We start from the raw sequence: 16,323 nt of genomic DNA on the forward strand, positions 1-16,323 counted from the left end.
TGCAACACTTTGCAAGTTCTGTTGTCTTCTTTTGGAAGAAATTGGAAACACTTATACTCAAAGCTTCAAATCCGCCGCCGACAGTTCAGATTTAGCTTAACCGTAATTTTTCTAAATCGTTCCAGGCAAATTCCAGGATGGTTCCTTTGAAAAGGCACAGCTGCTCTCCTTCCCCATATTTAGCAAAAGGATTCCCACCTTGTGCCCCGTCTCTGATGACCTCTGTTGTCGACGGGGCACCAACCCTCATCTTCCTACCCTCAAAAATGGTTCAAATGGCTCTAAGCACTATGGGACTAAACATCTGAGGTCATCAGTCCCCTAGACGTAGAACTATGTAAACCTAACTAACCTAAGGACACCCCACATACATCCATGCCCGAGGCAGGATTCGAACCTGCGGCCGCAACAGCAGCGCGGTTCCGGACTGAAGCGCCTAGAACCGCTCGGCCACAGCGGCCGGCTTGCTACCCTCGTTTACTTCAAATCAGGAGTCCTTATGAGAACAGTCCTTAAATGGATCGCTAGGGCCGTACCACAAGACAGCATAGTATTCAGTACAGACCTCGTATCGCCCTTCTGATGATAAGGCTGAAACAATTATTCAGTTTCGTAATGTGGTGTAGAAGACTTACGAAATATGTGCACAACATAGCTCCTGAAGTTGATATATATATATATATATATATATATATATATATATATATATATATATATATATATGACGGAAAAAATCACAACACTAAAAAATAAATAAACATTTTTATAGGTAACATATGTAACTGATTACCATTGTAATGTGACAAGTTAATGTAAGCGCGAGATAAACCACTGCAAACGTGAAATGCTGGTACATTAATAACCTATGTAACAACCAGAATGTTGAATGCAAGGATGCAAACGTGCACGCATTTTGTTGTACAGCTGCAGATGTTAGTTTGTGGGATGGAGTTCCATGCCTGATGCACTTGGCCTGTCAATACATTTGGTAGTAGATGCTGGTTGTGAATGACGCTAGAATTTTCCGATGATGTCCCATATGTGCTCGATTGGACGCAGACCTGGTGATCGAGCAGGCCAAGGGAACATGTCGAGATCCTCCTCGTAGAACATGTAGGGTTACAACAGCGGTAGGTGGGCGTGCGTTATCCTGTTGGAAAAATCTAGAGTGTTCCTGCTGTCATGCGAAAGTGCACCCCTGGCCGTAACCCCAAGTCTAGGTCAAGTGTGTCTACCACGCAGAAAGGTTGGTTGCAGGCCTTCAACTGGCTTTCTTCTAATCAACACACAGCCACCACTGGACAGGGACAGAACCATCTTTCATCAGAAAACACAACAGACTTCCTCCTTGCCCTTCAGTGAGCTTTTTCTTGACATCAGTGAAATCGGAGAAGGTGTTGGTTTGGAGCAAGTGGAAAGCACGCTATAGGGCGTCTGGATCGGAGCTGTCCTTGAAGTAATTGATTTGTAACAGTTCTTTGTGACACTGTGATGCCAAAAGATGCTCAAATTGCTGCTGCAGATGCAATACGATGCGCCATAGTGCTACACGAAACACAATGGTCTTCCGTGTTGGTGATGCTACATGGCCGTCCAGAGTCCGGTCTTCTTGCGACCGCTGGCTACAAAGTGAGGTGTTGATAATGGCGTCTACGTCACCTTAAAGGCATTCTTGATTATCAGTTGTAAAAACACCCCTATCAAGTTTCGTTATGTCACACAGATCCGTTTTCCCGCCAGTGTCTTATATATATCACTTTGTTTTGCGTTTCAAGGGTTAACAAGTAAAACCAGTAACGATGACTTAAATGCTTCAGGTATCTGAAACTTCCCAACTTTTCTGGCTAACAATTATTTTGTGTAGTCCGTTGAACTCTTTGCCGGTTAGTGACGTATGCATCTATTGCTGTTATATTCTTTTTTTGTAACGGTATTAGATCATTATCGTTCGTCCTACGACAAGTGCTCCCTTCACCGAGCAATAATTCTATCGCTAAGTGTTCTCATTAGCAAGGCACAAACTCGGTGCCTTTTTCGGGAGTCAACAGAAGAATCTAAAATTTAAACTTCTCGTAAACGTCACGGTAACTGCCACAAATTCGGTTAGGCAACGGCGAGGGACAAAATTGGCTTACTCGCAACAAAACTGATTTAGGAAAACTGTAGAAAATATAAATACGGCTGGCCAGCCTCTCGGGGAAAATACAGCCCCTTTCTGCTGGGTGTGAATTCGTATCTAAACCGCTGACTTATTCCGTTAGATCAAGTATGACGAATCACTCTGCCAAGACGCACATAAGCAATGCGATGCTCGCTTCTCACCTGTTAAAGCACAAAAAACGAAAGAGCTTCTGGAAGTTCGCTAAAGTTGCGCAAGATTACATAGCTTGGAAACCGACTGAGCTCCGTTCTCGTTTCTAGTGACATCTATGCGGCTAGGACGTTAAACGGAAAGTAAAGAATATTAAGAAAGACTTACCGCTTCGGCACACGTCTCGCGTGTCAACCACCTCCAGAGGTGTGAGTGCGGTGAAGATGCAATCCGACACACCGCAGCTGCCGCAGCCTTGTGCAGGGTGTCGTGTGAGTGTCCTAAATGCAAGCGAGAAGAAAATTCGTCCGGTAATACGTGTTTGTTACGAGTGTCGCTCGCTCGCGTACAAATTCAACTGAGTGGCACCGCCAACCGCAGATGTTATTTCAGATTGACACAGGACATCTCTTTTTACGATGTTTTCCAGGTGCACAGAGCCAAACGTGGAATGATGAAAGGCTGGTCTTTCATTTTCATTATTTCACTGCTAGCCTATTGGTCAAGTGAAAAACGATTTTTCTACTTTTTTATTTATTTATTTGAGTGGAAGAGCCTGCAATTCAATCTGTGGCTTGTGGCAAATGAAAGGAGCTACCTCTCGCACACTTCGTTTTCAGAATGAGTGTTGCTCACAAAGAAAATAAATTCCATTAATTGAAGTCTTAGGAAGGAAAATAATACTGTTAAGTTAAATGTAGATTGTACTGCTATACACTGCATACAAACAGAAAATTTGCAGGAAAGAATATTGATTATCAGTTGAAGTGATATTAAGCACACAAGAATACTTGCAAACAAAATTTCGTCAGTATGTTATGCCCATAGAGTCCAGTCATCAATGTGTAACAGCTAATACCTTTTACATACCATTTATATATATACTCAGTTCATAGCTATAGAATTCTATCCCAGGAAAGAATGCGCAAAAGAGGAACACAGTTTTGAAACTAACAAAAGTCTATTTACAACGTTACACCTAGAAAAAGTGTTCACACCTAGAAAAAGTGTTCGACAATGTAAGATGGTGCAGGACGTAAAAAATTCTCTGGAAGCTATAGGGACAAACGGGCAGCATACAACACTTGCAACAAGCGAGAAGGAAAATTAAGGGTGAAAGACGAAGAACGAAGTTCTTTGATTGGAATGGGTGTAAGACAAGGACGTTAGCTTTCGCCCCTAGTCTTCAATATATATATCGAAGAAGCAATTATGGAAGTAAAAGAAATATTCATTCGAATCGTGGCAATGACTTCCGTTTTTTAGGAAGTGTTGGCTCAAATGGCTCTGAGCACTATGCGACTTAACTTCTGAGGTCATCAGTCGCCTAGAACTTAGAACTAATTAAACCTAACCAACCTAAGGACATCACACACATCCATGCCCGAGGCAGGATTCGAACCTGCGACCGTAGCGATCGCCCGGTTCCAGACTGTGGCGCCTAGAACCGCACGGCCACTCCGGCCGGCTAGGAAGTGTTCAGTACATTCGCCTACCTGCTGTTTTATTGCGCAATTGCGTATCTTATCCATCATGTGTCCGTGTCATTTCTACATCTACATCTACATGGGTACTCTGCAAACCGCATCTAAGTGCCTGGCAGAGAGTTCATCGAACCATCTTCACAATTCACTGTTATTCCAATCTCGTCTAGCACGCGTAAAGAAGGAACACCTATATCTTTCGGTACGAGCTCTGATTTCCCTTATTTTATCGTGGTAATCGTTCCCCCCTATGTAGGTTGGTGTCAACAAAATATTTTCGCATTAGGAGGAGAAAGTTGGTGATTGGAATTTCGTGAGAAGATTCCGTCGCAACGAAAAACGCCTTTCTTTTAATGATGTCCAGCCCAAACAAATCCTGTATCATTCCTGTGACACTCTCTCTCATATTTCGCGATAATACAAAACGTGCTGCCCTTCTTTGAACTTTTTCGATGTACTCCGTCAATCCTATCTGGTAAGGATCCCACACCACGGAGCAGTATTCTAGAAGAGGACGGACAAGCGTAGTGTAGGCAGTCTCCTTACTAGAACTGTTACATTTTCAAGTGTCCTGCCAATGAAACGCAGTCTTTGGTTAGCCTTTCCCACAACATTTTCTACGTGTTCCATCCAATTTAAGTTGTTCGTAATTGTAATTTCTAGGTATTTAGTTGAATTTACGGCTTTTAGATTAGATTGATTATCGTGTAACCGAAGTTTAAAGAATTCCTTTTAACACTCATGTGGATGACGTCATACTTTTCGTTATTTAGTGTCAACTGCCAATTTTCGCACCATCCAGATATATTTTCTAAATCGTTTTGCAATTTGTTTTGACCTTCTGATGACTTTATTAGTTGATAAACGACAGCGTCATCTGCAAACACCCTAAAACGGCTTCTCAGATTGTCTCCTAAATCGTTTATATAGATAAGGAACAGCAAAGGGCCTATAACACTACCTTGGGGAACGCCAGAAATCACTTCTGTCTTACTCGATGACTTTTCATCAATTATTACGAACTGTGACCTCTCTGACAGGAAATCACAAATCCAGTCTGTTGTAAGTTGGACAGTCACCGTAATACGCTGTGCTATCTACAATCTGTCCTAGAGTTCGGCAACGACGGGAGTCATCTACGTTTCACACAACTGTCACTCGCACAATATGCGTTTGCTCTTAAAAGAAAGACATGAAAATACATGAGAACAAAACACATTCCATAATGTTACAACAAACTGGCGTCAGCAGCATAAAGCAATGAGGCTCCGAATTCATCTTGTTACTGTAATGGGTTAAACATTAGAACAATTTGTCATTTAGCGAATCGTTCCGTTCCTTTTGACATCTGCAATAAACTGTTGATAGAAGAGAGGCTTTATACATTTCGCATAACTGATGTAGAATATGTCGGGAAAGTTTCCAGACGCACTTGCTTTCACTCTATCGAGTGATTTTACCGTCGTCGTGTAAGACAGACAATATATAAAACAATTGAAGACGTCGAAATGACAACATCAGCTGCTGACAAGAAAAAGAATACTATCAAATCTGTCGCTGCACACTCTCTACTCGATGGACCCGCAGTCTTTTGTGGTTGCAGACTTAACTTCAGCATTGACATCAATGATTCTTTCACCCATGGCAACGGATGGTTAACAGTCGCTATTGTACGTGGTGGTACGGGCGTTCCGAATGTATCAGGACTGGAAAGCCTCGGTTCTTGTGACGAACGTGAGGGGGAACTGTAATATGATATTATTTCAAATACTAGGCAAAAATATAGAAACTCCGCGGGAAATGCATGCTTTAAGGGGGGTAGGACGTCAAACGGACCGACTTGGAGCAGAAGAGGCACAACACGACATTTTAATTTCCACTGTCTATACTTTTACATAAAAAAACATAAAACTTTGTCAGCATCACCAGGAAGTATTCAGGATTCACACTCACTGCAGTGGAAGTTCGAAAACATAACAAAATAAATTTTTTTTTACGTGTGAAATTTCATCATTTTTTCGCTTACTAATGGCTGCATTTGTTGCTATAGGTACACTTTTCTCCATAAGTTAGAGAGATTCTTCGATGATTTTGCACATCATACATACCATACTCGCACGTGTATGAAACTCTAGAATTTTTTTAATTTATGAACAAACGAATGTACTGTTATATTTTAAACTTCGTGTTTAGAAAAAATCAAATACTGTAGTTAATTATCTCAATTTTTACCACAGTTTTTAATAGATTTGGAAAATTCTAGAGTTTCATACACCTGTAAGTATGGTTTGTATGCTGTGCAAAATTCATCAAAGAATCTCTCTTACTTGTGAAGAAAAATGTACCTATAGCAACAAATGCAGCTAACAGTAAGTGAAAAAATGATGAAATTTCATATCTAAAAAAAATTTCGAACTTCCACTGCTATGAGTGTGAATCCTGAATCCTTCCTGGTGTTGCTGACAAAGTTTTATGAATTTATTTGTAAAAATATAGACAGTAGAAAATTAAATGTCCTGTGGTGCCTCTCCTGCTCCAAGTCGGCCCGTTTGACGTCCTACCCCCCTTAACATAACTGCAGGTTCTAGCCGAGCCTGCAGGTTGTGTTGTTGTACAATCTGAGAAATTTCCTCAATACTTTGTGTCAGTCGCCGTCATGGCAGTGTTCTGTGTGGTTATGTCGGAGCTAATTGAATTCGAACGTGGCAAAATTGCTGTTGCCCGTGTGGTGGGTGTTTCTGTAATCAAGGTGGATGAAGTTGTTTCTTTTCCAAGAGCACCTTATCTAAGATTTATACCACATAGAGGAAAAGCGGGAAAACATCCTTCGTTAAGTGAAAACGCGGACGAAAGTTCGTGTTGAGTGATCGTGACCGACGATCACTGAAGAACACTGTGACGACGAAGTCACTGCAGAAGTGAACGTCGCATTCACGAACCCTGTAAGCACCACAACAACACGAAGGGAGCTCCAGAAGGAGGGAACTGCAGGGCAACCTGCAATTCCAAAACCATTCGTCAGTAACGCAAACGCCTGTACGAGGAGAAAGTGTTGCCTGAGCAATAAAACCTCGACTACGGTTTGTTGTTTGATCGCATGAGTCTTATTTCACACTGTTACGAACTTCAGGTCGAAGGGTGAAACATAGCGGGGTTTCGATGTTGATTTGGGCAGCCATATCATGGTATTCCACAGACCCCATGGTCAGTCTGTAAGATCGAAATACTTTCAAGAATTATGTGGCAATTTTTGCTGATCATCGCATGGTACAATGTTCGTTCCCTAATGGTGCTGCTGCGTCCAAAGACGACAGGGCCTCTGTTCACATACCTAGCATCGTCCACGACTGGTTTGTGACCACGAGAATGAATGGTCGCATCTGCCCTAGCCACCATATTAACCAGATCTCAATATTCTTGAGCTTTTGTGGCCTACTTTGGAGAGAAACGTGCGCGATCGCTGTCCATCTCCATCGTTACCTGAACTTGAAGGAGAACTGATATAAGATTCATTTCACATCCGCACAGGAACTGTATTTATGTATTCCCAGACGAATGGAAGTTGTTCCTAACGTCAACGGTTTTCCTACGCCGTTTTGGCATGGTTGTGTGTAATGTTTTTCGTCCACACTCTGCAATTTCGGAACATAAAATTTAGTAGAAAGCTTAGTACCTGAACAACGGAGAATGTACAGCACCGTTGCGAAGAACACTCTGTTTCATGACAGTCGGATGTTGCTATCTTGCTTTAGGCAAAGGATTTACCCATTAGGTCAGTGAACACGAGTGATACTGACAAGGAGACGGCACGACCGTGGGGGTCGGGAATTTGTCCGAAATTTTGTGTGGTGAAAGAGGACCCCTAACACCTCACATGGTTAAAGTATTAGGACGCACTACTCGGAAAATCCCGAGAAAAATCGATCCAAAGTTTCTTACGTGCAGTATGAGAATAAAATGTTAGTCCGTTGCTGAGCCGCCGTTTGGCCTACATGGTTAGCACTCGGACCATTACGCCAGAGGTCTCGGGTTCGATTCCTCCTCCGGCACTTTATTTTTTTTTTCTTCTGTTGCTTGCAAAATTGCAGCGCATTGTTACAGGACAATCGTGAAATTAATTCCCGGGATGATTGTATAAAAATTCATTCTATAATTCACCATCAATTATGGTCACCAATATTCCGAGACATGATTCAATATTCCTGTTTTGCCTCAAAATTATCAGAAACTCACAACATTTTCGTAAATGTTAATGGGGCATGTTTTTGTACAGATTTATTGCAAACGCCCTGTGATTGTAAAAAATCCGCTTTTATATGCTGCGCAAGATGTCGCTAAAATTATTGCTTTGTTTGTTTTTACGATAATTACCACTGCGCTTCTTGTTTATAATTATTATATGTATAAAAATTGAATGTTCCCAACCGACTTTGTTATTCTGATTAAAAACCCAATGTTTCTCCTCATATACTTTACAATGAAAAATGGAAAACCCACCGACATGAATTGTGTTGTTGGACAAAAAGAAAATAATTTTTATTCAATAATGTAACTAATTCGTTAAAGATAATGTAGGTTTGGGAAACTTTCTGAATAATAGGTGGAATAACAAAAGAAAATGAAACAGAAGGAAAAAAAAGTGCCGGAGGAGGAATCGAGCCCGAGACCTCTGGCGTAAGAGTCCGAGCCCTAAACATCTTTTTTTTTTAATTCCACAAAAATAGTAACAAAAATGGCTACAATGAAATGACATAAATAAGGTGACAGATAATTGCAGTCATAAATTACAGCATTCAAAAAATGAGTCTTTAGCAGTAGCACAATTTAGCACCTTCACTATCACCTTCAACTGGTGAGGACAGACGGCGGCTCGGCAATGCACTAACATTTTATACTCACACGGCACCTAAGAAACTTTGGATCGATTTTTCCCGGGATTTTCCGGGTAGTGCGTCCTAATATTTTAACCACGTGGGGTGTTAGGGGTCCTCATTCACCACACAAAATTTCGGACAAATCCCTGACCCCACGGTCGTGCCGTCTCCTTGTGAGTCGTATATATAGCTTTGAATAAAGTTTAACATCATACTAATGACTGAATTGCTACTAGCTGCCACTTGAATGGGTAACGTATGCTTTAAAGGATTATCTTCTTCTTTTGAGTTAGCTACCAATTAGCTTGTTCTAGGACACACCCTTTCCTTCCTTTTCGTGGGTTCGAAGCTACAAGAACGAAAAATCGCATAGTCATTCAAAACATGGCCCGACTACCGTATTGCCCAAGATGCGCTGAGAACAGACATTTACACAAGATTTAAAAAGCGTCACAAGTGAAAAGGTAGAAAACGGGAGAGCGGAAGATTTCCGCCTAAAGCAGTGAGAGTTCTGCTGGTTCCTCCTCTGGTCTGTTCCACACTGACGGCTTGTGGGAAGAGTTTCGGCTTGGAACAGCAGACGTCATTGGGGTATTTTAAGTTTGTTTTCCGTCAGCTTCTTTCCGGAAGTTACATGTTATTTCACGGAACCCTACATCCAGCCTTTTCTGCATAATACGGTATATTAATTTCGCTTGATACCAATTGTTCACGTTTATCCTTTGAAAAAGCAATGAGTACTACTCAGTATTAACGAACTTTACTGTCGTTGAATAAGTAAATCGCTCGTGCAGCTTCCTTTCATCGTTTCCAAACATCATCTTTGAGTATTTGCAAGCTCCCAGGTTAATCTAACTACGATTCAATTACGACGTATTTCTCGGAATGGCGTCGTCTAGCACAAGCGAAGAAACACGTACATTGGTACCAGTGTTGACAACGCTCTTGAGAAAGAAAGTTTCTTTAGATGCCAACCATTTAATGCTTCAATTTATTGCTTTAGCTATTCTGGCACCTTGAGGAGCATGTGGTCAGCACACTACTCGCACGGTAGATGTCGCATTTCTTGACCTTGGAAACACTACTAATCGATCAAGTAGCTCCTCTGTTGGCCTCACGAGGCTGAGTGCAATCACCCCACTACGGAAAATTCCCTGAAAATATCGGGAATGGAATCCGGGTCTCCCATACGGCAGTCAGCCGTGCTGTGCACTCAGCTTCGGAGGCGGAGAAGAAAACAAGTTCGTTTTGATAATTCAGTATCAGTACCAGGTGGCTCTTCTGAAGTTAGTTATTGTTTTCTTAACTCAGATTTTTCAGTTTTTTAAACTATGCCTTTTCCTTCCTCAGTTCTTTATTTCGACAAAAAAATGGTTCAAATGGCTCTGAGCACTATGGGACTTAACATCTTTGATCATCAGTCCCCTAGAACTACTTAAACCTAACTAACCTAAGGACATAACACACGTCCATGCCCGAGGCAGGATTCGAACCTGCGACCGTAGCAGTCGCGCGGTTCCGGACTGAGCGCCTAGAACCGCGAGACCACCGCGGCCGGCTTTATTTCGACATCCATGGAATATTTACTAATAGTTTGTAAAGAATACTGAGCGAAGTTGGAATCGTTTTCAGAATGTTCCAGCATCTTTGATGCTCCTTCACGTTTTCCGTATGCCTCGAGTCACACCCGAAGCAAATATTCTTGTACACTTCGACGTTTTTCCTACGATTTATTTATTTATTGCAGATTCTTTGTTTCATTTACACCAGAAGCAATGAATAGAATCTTTGCATCAGTGTAGTAGTAGAAAGTTAACTGAGAAACTGCAATTTAAATCGAGTGAATTTAAAAGTTTGAAAATCGTCTGCAGTGTGTTCTCCTGTAGTAATTAAACTACAGTCTTTCACCAAGAACTCTGAAACAAGTCACGATCGTAAAATTGCGACGTAAAGTAAACCCATGGCGTTCCTTACTGGCGCCATCGGCAGTGGACACAGTACAGTCCAAATTGAAATGTCACGCTACAGACTCAGCTACTGTTACTTTAAGTGATAAGGAGATTGTTATCGGATGCGGGAGCTAGTGTGTAATTTTTCTAATAATCAATAGCCGAAAAGGAATGAAGGTTAGGATATGACAGCGCGTCGTTCAGTAATCGACATTTGAAATGGTAGTCGGAAGCTATAGTAAATAAGGGATGGTATTCAAAAGTTGCGCTTCACGGGCAAATGGTTATGACTACTCTGAAAGGCTGCTAAGTGCCCTCCCATACATTCTTCTTGAAACAGTGGGGCAAATGGCTGCGACCTGACTGCTATTGTTAGATGTATTTCCGTGAGTTTGCGGTGTTGCGATGACAGTGTGTCCATTTACAGTTTTGTTTTAAACTTGGAGAAACCACTGCAGAATGGCAAAAAATTCTGAAGCATGTTTTTGGCGACAAAGCTGTGTGTCATATAAGGACTTAAACTGATACGAGTGTGTCAGAATCGGGCAAACATTGCCCGATGACGACGACGGTTTCGAGCGTCGGTAAACTGGCATCACACCAAAAAAATGTTCAGAAAGTGGTAGATCTGTTTCTGCAAAATCGTAGACAGACCAATTAAGATCTATGCAGTATCTTGGGAATAAGTACGATCCATGTGAACTTATTCTGTCCGAAAGATTGAACGTTTGTACTACAAGTGAATCAAGAAGGGGGGGGGGGAGGGAGTCTTGAAAGTCTGCAGATAACTTAAAAAACTGTTTCAAGAGGATTCATTCTATCAAAGGCTGTCACTGGTGACGAATGTTCGATTTATGCATACGACCTTGAAGTTAAAGAGCAGTCGTCGCTACGGAAGAGACCTCCTTCGCCTCGGCTAGAAAGCTCTCGAAAAGCTAAGAGTAGCATTAAGTTCTCCGTGATATTTCTTGATATATACTGATGGAATTGTTCACAAAGAGTACGTCCCTCCAGGTCAGTCGATCAATAAAGAGTTCTATTGCGATGATCTAAGATGTTTGAGGGACAACATGAAGTCAAAAAGTGCACAGAAGTGGCAGACGAACGCTAGGAAACTTCATCATGATAATGCGGTCTTCACGAGTGGAGATATCGAATTTGTTTCATCACTGGGTCAAGGATTAGATCCGTTCTCAAATGATTTTGCTAAGGAAATAGTTGAGAAATGCAATTCCTGGGACAAGTTTTGCTTTAGCAGTGTGTCTCAGATGTCGTGGTCTTCCGTCGGAAGACTCGTGTGTCACAGCATTTCATGACTTCTTATTTCTGCATAATTGCTACAACATACATCCATCGTTGTTGCTGTTATTGTTGTATTTAGACTGAGGGCTGCTTTGACAGAGATCGCAGCGTTAGTGTATTGTACGAAGATCTTCGTTTCCGAATAACTATTATCACCTAAAACACCTGAACTTGCTTACTATACTCAATCCTTGTCTTCCTCTACAGTTTTAACGCCCTCCACCCCCCCCCCCCCCCCCCCCCCCCCCCGCAATCCTCATCCAAAAACTTCCCTTCATTTGGAAATTAACTTTTCCTTGATGCCGCAGAATGTGTTCTAAGAACCTATCTCTATTTTAGCAACATGTTTTCTTAACTTTCTTCTCTCCCCAATTCGATTCAGAAGCTCCACGATCTTCCCATACAATCTTCAACATTATTTTAAACATCACCTTTCAAAATTTTCCACTCCATTCTTCTCTAAATTGTTTAGCATCCACATTCAATTTCCGTACAATGCTACACTCCAGACAAATACCATCAAAAAATTTAAACATATTTTGTGAGTGATAGCCAACAGCTGTTATACTTTTTAGGAAGTGCATGACAGAGATCTGTCGATATATCTATTTTATTGTTTCAGACTGTTTCGTCTATCAGCTATCTTCAGTGTGTAAAACGTCAGATATTAGTTTCGTAGCACGTTGGTTTTCTATATGGAAAGCCTTGAATCTCAGCAGGAGTGAAACAGATGGATCTCCAACAAGCAATCCGTAATCAAGATGTAGTGCTGTGGTAGCGTATTACGTAGATGTGAATGCACAGTTACAAGTTTTCGTCAGATGACACGTAAGTACTTAATATATAATTTTTATAGAGCTGATATGATATCTGCTATCACCAGCTGTAATAATAATATAAATATAGACAGCTGTGTGTTAAACAATTTCTACATAGCTATTTGGTTGAAAATTGACATTTTGATATCGTGGCTGTAAACAAAGTAAAAGATGAGTCTTGAAAATAAGAAAACAGCAACCAGTCAGTGTTAACAAAGCTATTTATAAATACAAATAGCTCCCTTAGCTGTTTGTAAAATATCTAACAGCTGTTGGGAATCGCCGACAAAAAATATTTCTGAAAGTATTTGTCTGGAGTACGATTTATCTGACGATTAGTTATAACTATGCCGTCATCTTTAACAAACTAACATTTTACTTACTCTTGATTACGGATTACCTTTCGGATACCCATCATTTTCAGTTCTGAAGAAGTATAAAGCGATCTTAATAATCTTACCGCGTCGAAGATCGACATGCCACGTTGCTAATAAAATAAACGTAGACAGCTGAAGGTGGCAGGAGTAAAATACAGAGTGCGAACTTCTATTTACAATTTGCACAGAAATCAGATGGCAGCTATAAGAGCCGAGGGACATGAAAGGGAAGCAGTGGTTGGGAAGGGAGTGAGACAGGGTTGTAGCCTATCCCCGATGTTATTTAATCTGTATATTGAGCAAGCAGTGAAGGAAACAAAAGAAAAATTCAGAGCAGGAATTAAAATCCATGGAGAAGAAATAAAAACTTTGAGGTTCGCCGATGACATTGTAATTCTGTCAGAGACAGCAAAGAACCTTGAAGAGCAGTTGAACGGCATGAACAGTGTCTTGAAAGGAGGATATAAGATGAACATCAACAAAAGCAAAACGATGTTAGTGGAATGTAGTGGAATTAAATCGGGTGATGCTGAGAGTATTAGATTAGGAAATGAGACGTTTAAAGTAGTAAATGAGTTTTACTATTTGGGGAGCAAAATAACTGATGATGGTCGAAGTAGGGAGGATATAAAATGTAGACTCGCAATGGCAAGGAAGGCGTTTATGAAGAAGAGAAATTTTTTAACATCGAGTATAGATTTAGGTGTCAGGAAGTCTTTTCTGATTGTATTTGTATGGAGTGTAGCCATGTATGGAAGTGAAACGTGGACAATAAATAGTTTAGACAAAAAGAGAATAGAAGCTTTCGAAATGTGGTGCTACAGAAGGATGCTGAAGATTAGATTGGTAGATCACATAACTAATGAGGAGGTATTGAATAGAATTGGGGAGAAGAGAAATTTGTGGCACAACTTGACTAGAAGAAGGGATCAGTTGGTAGGACATATTCTGAGGCATCAAGGGATCACCAATTTAGTATTGGAGGGCAGCGTGGAGGGTAAAAATCGTAGAGGGAGACCAAGAGATGAATACACTAAGCAGATTCAGAAGGATGTAGGTTGCAGTAGGTACTGGGAGATGAAGAGGCTTGTACAGGATAGAGTAGCATGGAGAGCTGCATCAAACCAGTCTCTGGACTGAAGACCACAATAACAGCTGTGTGTAAAGTACTTCGTAAAAGAAACTTTCAGAAAGTATTTCTTAACAACACTTCAAATTATATTTATTTCTAACAAATTTCTCTTTTCTGAAACAGTTTTCTTGCCACTGCCAGTTTACATTTTATATCCTCTCCAGCCTTGTTTTGCTGCTCAAACGAGAAAACCAACCATTTTTATAATTTCGTTTCCTCACCTAATTTCCTCAGTAACAACTCAGTGCACAATAGCTGATCATTAAATTGAGCATCTTTTTTTGGCCGGAACGCAGTGATGAGAAGAACCACGTTTGTCTTTTCGCAGGGAGCAGTACCTGTTCAACGTGTTCGAGGTGGTGGTCTCGACGCTGGAGTCCAAACTCCAGCGGATCGAGAACCTGGACCGCGCCGTCGAGCACCTGATGCGGCGCGTCGAGCTGCTGGACGCCCGCGTCACCGACAACATCGACAAGACGGACGCGGTGATCGCGCGGCTGCGCGCCCTCGACCTCAGACTTTCCGCAGACCCGAACCCCGGACCTCCGCCGGGACCAGCCGGCGAGGCGCTCGACGCCCGGCTGATCTCGCTCGACCAGAAGGTGAGCACCTGACTCTGCGGCTGTAAATTTTTTACCCTATGTTTTCGGTATTGTCGAGACACTTGCCGGTTACTAACTATTATTTATTCGTTACTTTCGTTACGGAATTTCATTACAGGTGTAGTCTACTCCGCATCCGCAACTGATAGCCATGTGCGAGGTTCAAATGGCTCTAAACACTATGGAACTTAACATCTGAGGTCATCAGTCCCCTGGAACTTAGAACTACTTAAACCTAACTAACCTAAGGACATCACACATATCCATGCCCGAAGCAGGATTCGAACCTGCGACCGTAGCGGTCTCGCGGTTCCAGACTGTAGCGTCAGAACTGCTCGGCCACTCCGGCCGGCTCATGTGCGAGGCCCAGGTTCGATTCCCGGCAGGGCTGGAGATTTTATCCGCTCGGGGCTTGAGTGGTGTGTTATCCTCGTCGTCATTCCACTATCATTGACAATCAAGTCGCTGAAGTGTCGTCAAATAAGAAGGCTGGCATTAGGCAACGGAAAAACCCGTGATGGCGTTTTCCGACTAAAAATGCCATTCCATCATTTCATTTCATTATAAGTAAATCCTGGAGACTGATGACCTCCGATGTTAAGTCCCATAGTGCTCAGAGCCATTTGAACCATTTGAACCAAGTAAATACTTTTTTATTAACCTAAGGAGTTAAAGGCTTAACCGTGCTGGTGAATGCGTTATTAGAATGGGATCTCTTTTTCCAGAAGGTCTTTCTCATCTACGTTCTGATGAACAATCACCATGTCTGTAGTGGCATGAATGGAAACAGCTGAAGGCACAAGACTTGAAGTGGTTGCAGTATCAAAATAAGCTGCCTGACAAAGAAAAAGGAAGCACCCAGAAGACGTGGTGGGATGTCAATGTAACCTCGTACATGAACATGCCAACAGTGGGTATTTAAATTATTAGAGCTGCGATTCGCTGTGAAAGGTAAAATGGCCACGTGAATGCATTGATGTTGTTCCTATTTCGGGTTGTCAAGAGGCCTGGTAAGGATTATAAGAAGTGTGAACAGCGTCGGATGTTGAGTGATCACTGTGAAGAACTCACTGATTCCCGGTATTCGTGTGAGACAGCATCATCAGCAGCTGTGTTCCCCGTATGGCCAGCTGGTCGAATCTTGCGATATCCAGATTTGTGGAGCATTCTGATGCTACAGCGGCCCGATGCGGGACTGCTTGGGAAAGTGAGAACAGGCGTATTCGTCTTCAAGCTTCCGGTCGATCTCCTCTGACCATCACAATAGAGGATTGTCGTGTTGTTCACCAAGCACTTCGTAATCCCTGTGCCTGCCATCCGAGAACGAGTAATGGACATCCTGCGACATTCTGTGTCATGTCGGAGACTAGCTGCGGAAGGACTAGGGGATTACGACCTCATTCGTAAGATGCAGCTGCGTTTGTAGAGGTGTCGTGACTGGGAGCCACAGAGGGCTGCATAATGCTGTCGCATT

General features: G+C 42.0%; 1 protein-coding gene across 1 annotated transcript in view; it reads left to right on the forward strand.

The window, feature by feature from the left end:
• Positions 1 to 16,323, forward strand: part of LOC124795104 — a 600,254-nt gene that overhangs the window by 428,007 nt on the left and 155,924 nt on the right. The window contains exon 2 of the mRNA XM_047258952.1: positions 14,576 to 14,849. Coding sequence (XP_047114908.1) covers positions 14,673 to 14,849 — 177 coding nt within the window. The 5' untranslated portion in view covers positions 14,576 to 14,672. The remainder of the gene's footprint in view (positions 1 to 14,575; positions 14,850 to 16,323) is intronic.

Source organism: Schistocerca piceifrons, chromosome 4 (assembly GCF_021461385.2).
Source record: "Schistocerca piceifrons isolate TAMUIC-IGC-003096 chromosome 4, iqSchPice1.1, whole genome shotgun sequence".
NCBI lineage: Eukaryota > Metazoa > Arthropoda > Insecta > Orthoptera > Acrididae > Schistocerca > Schistocerca piceifrons.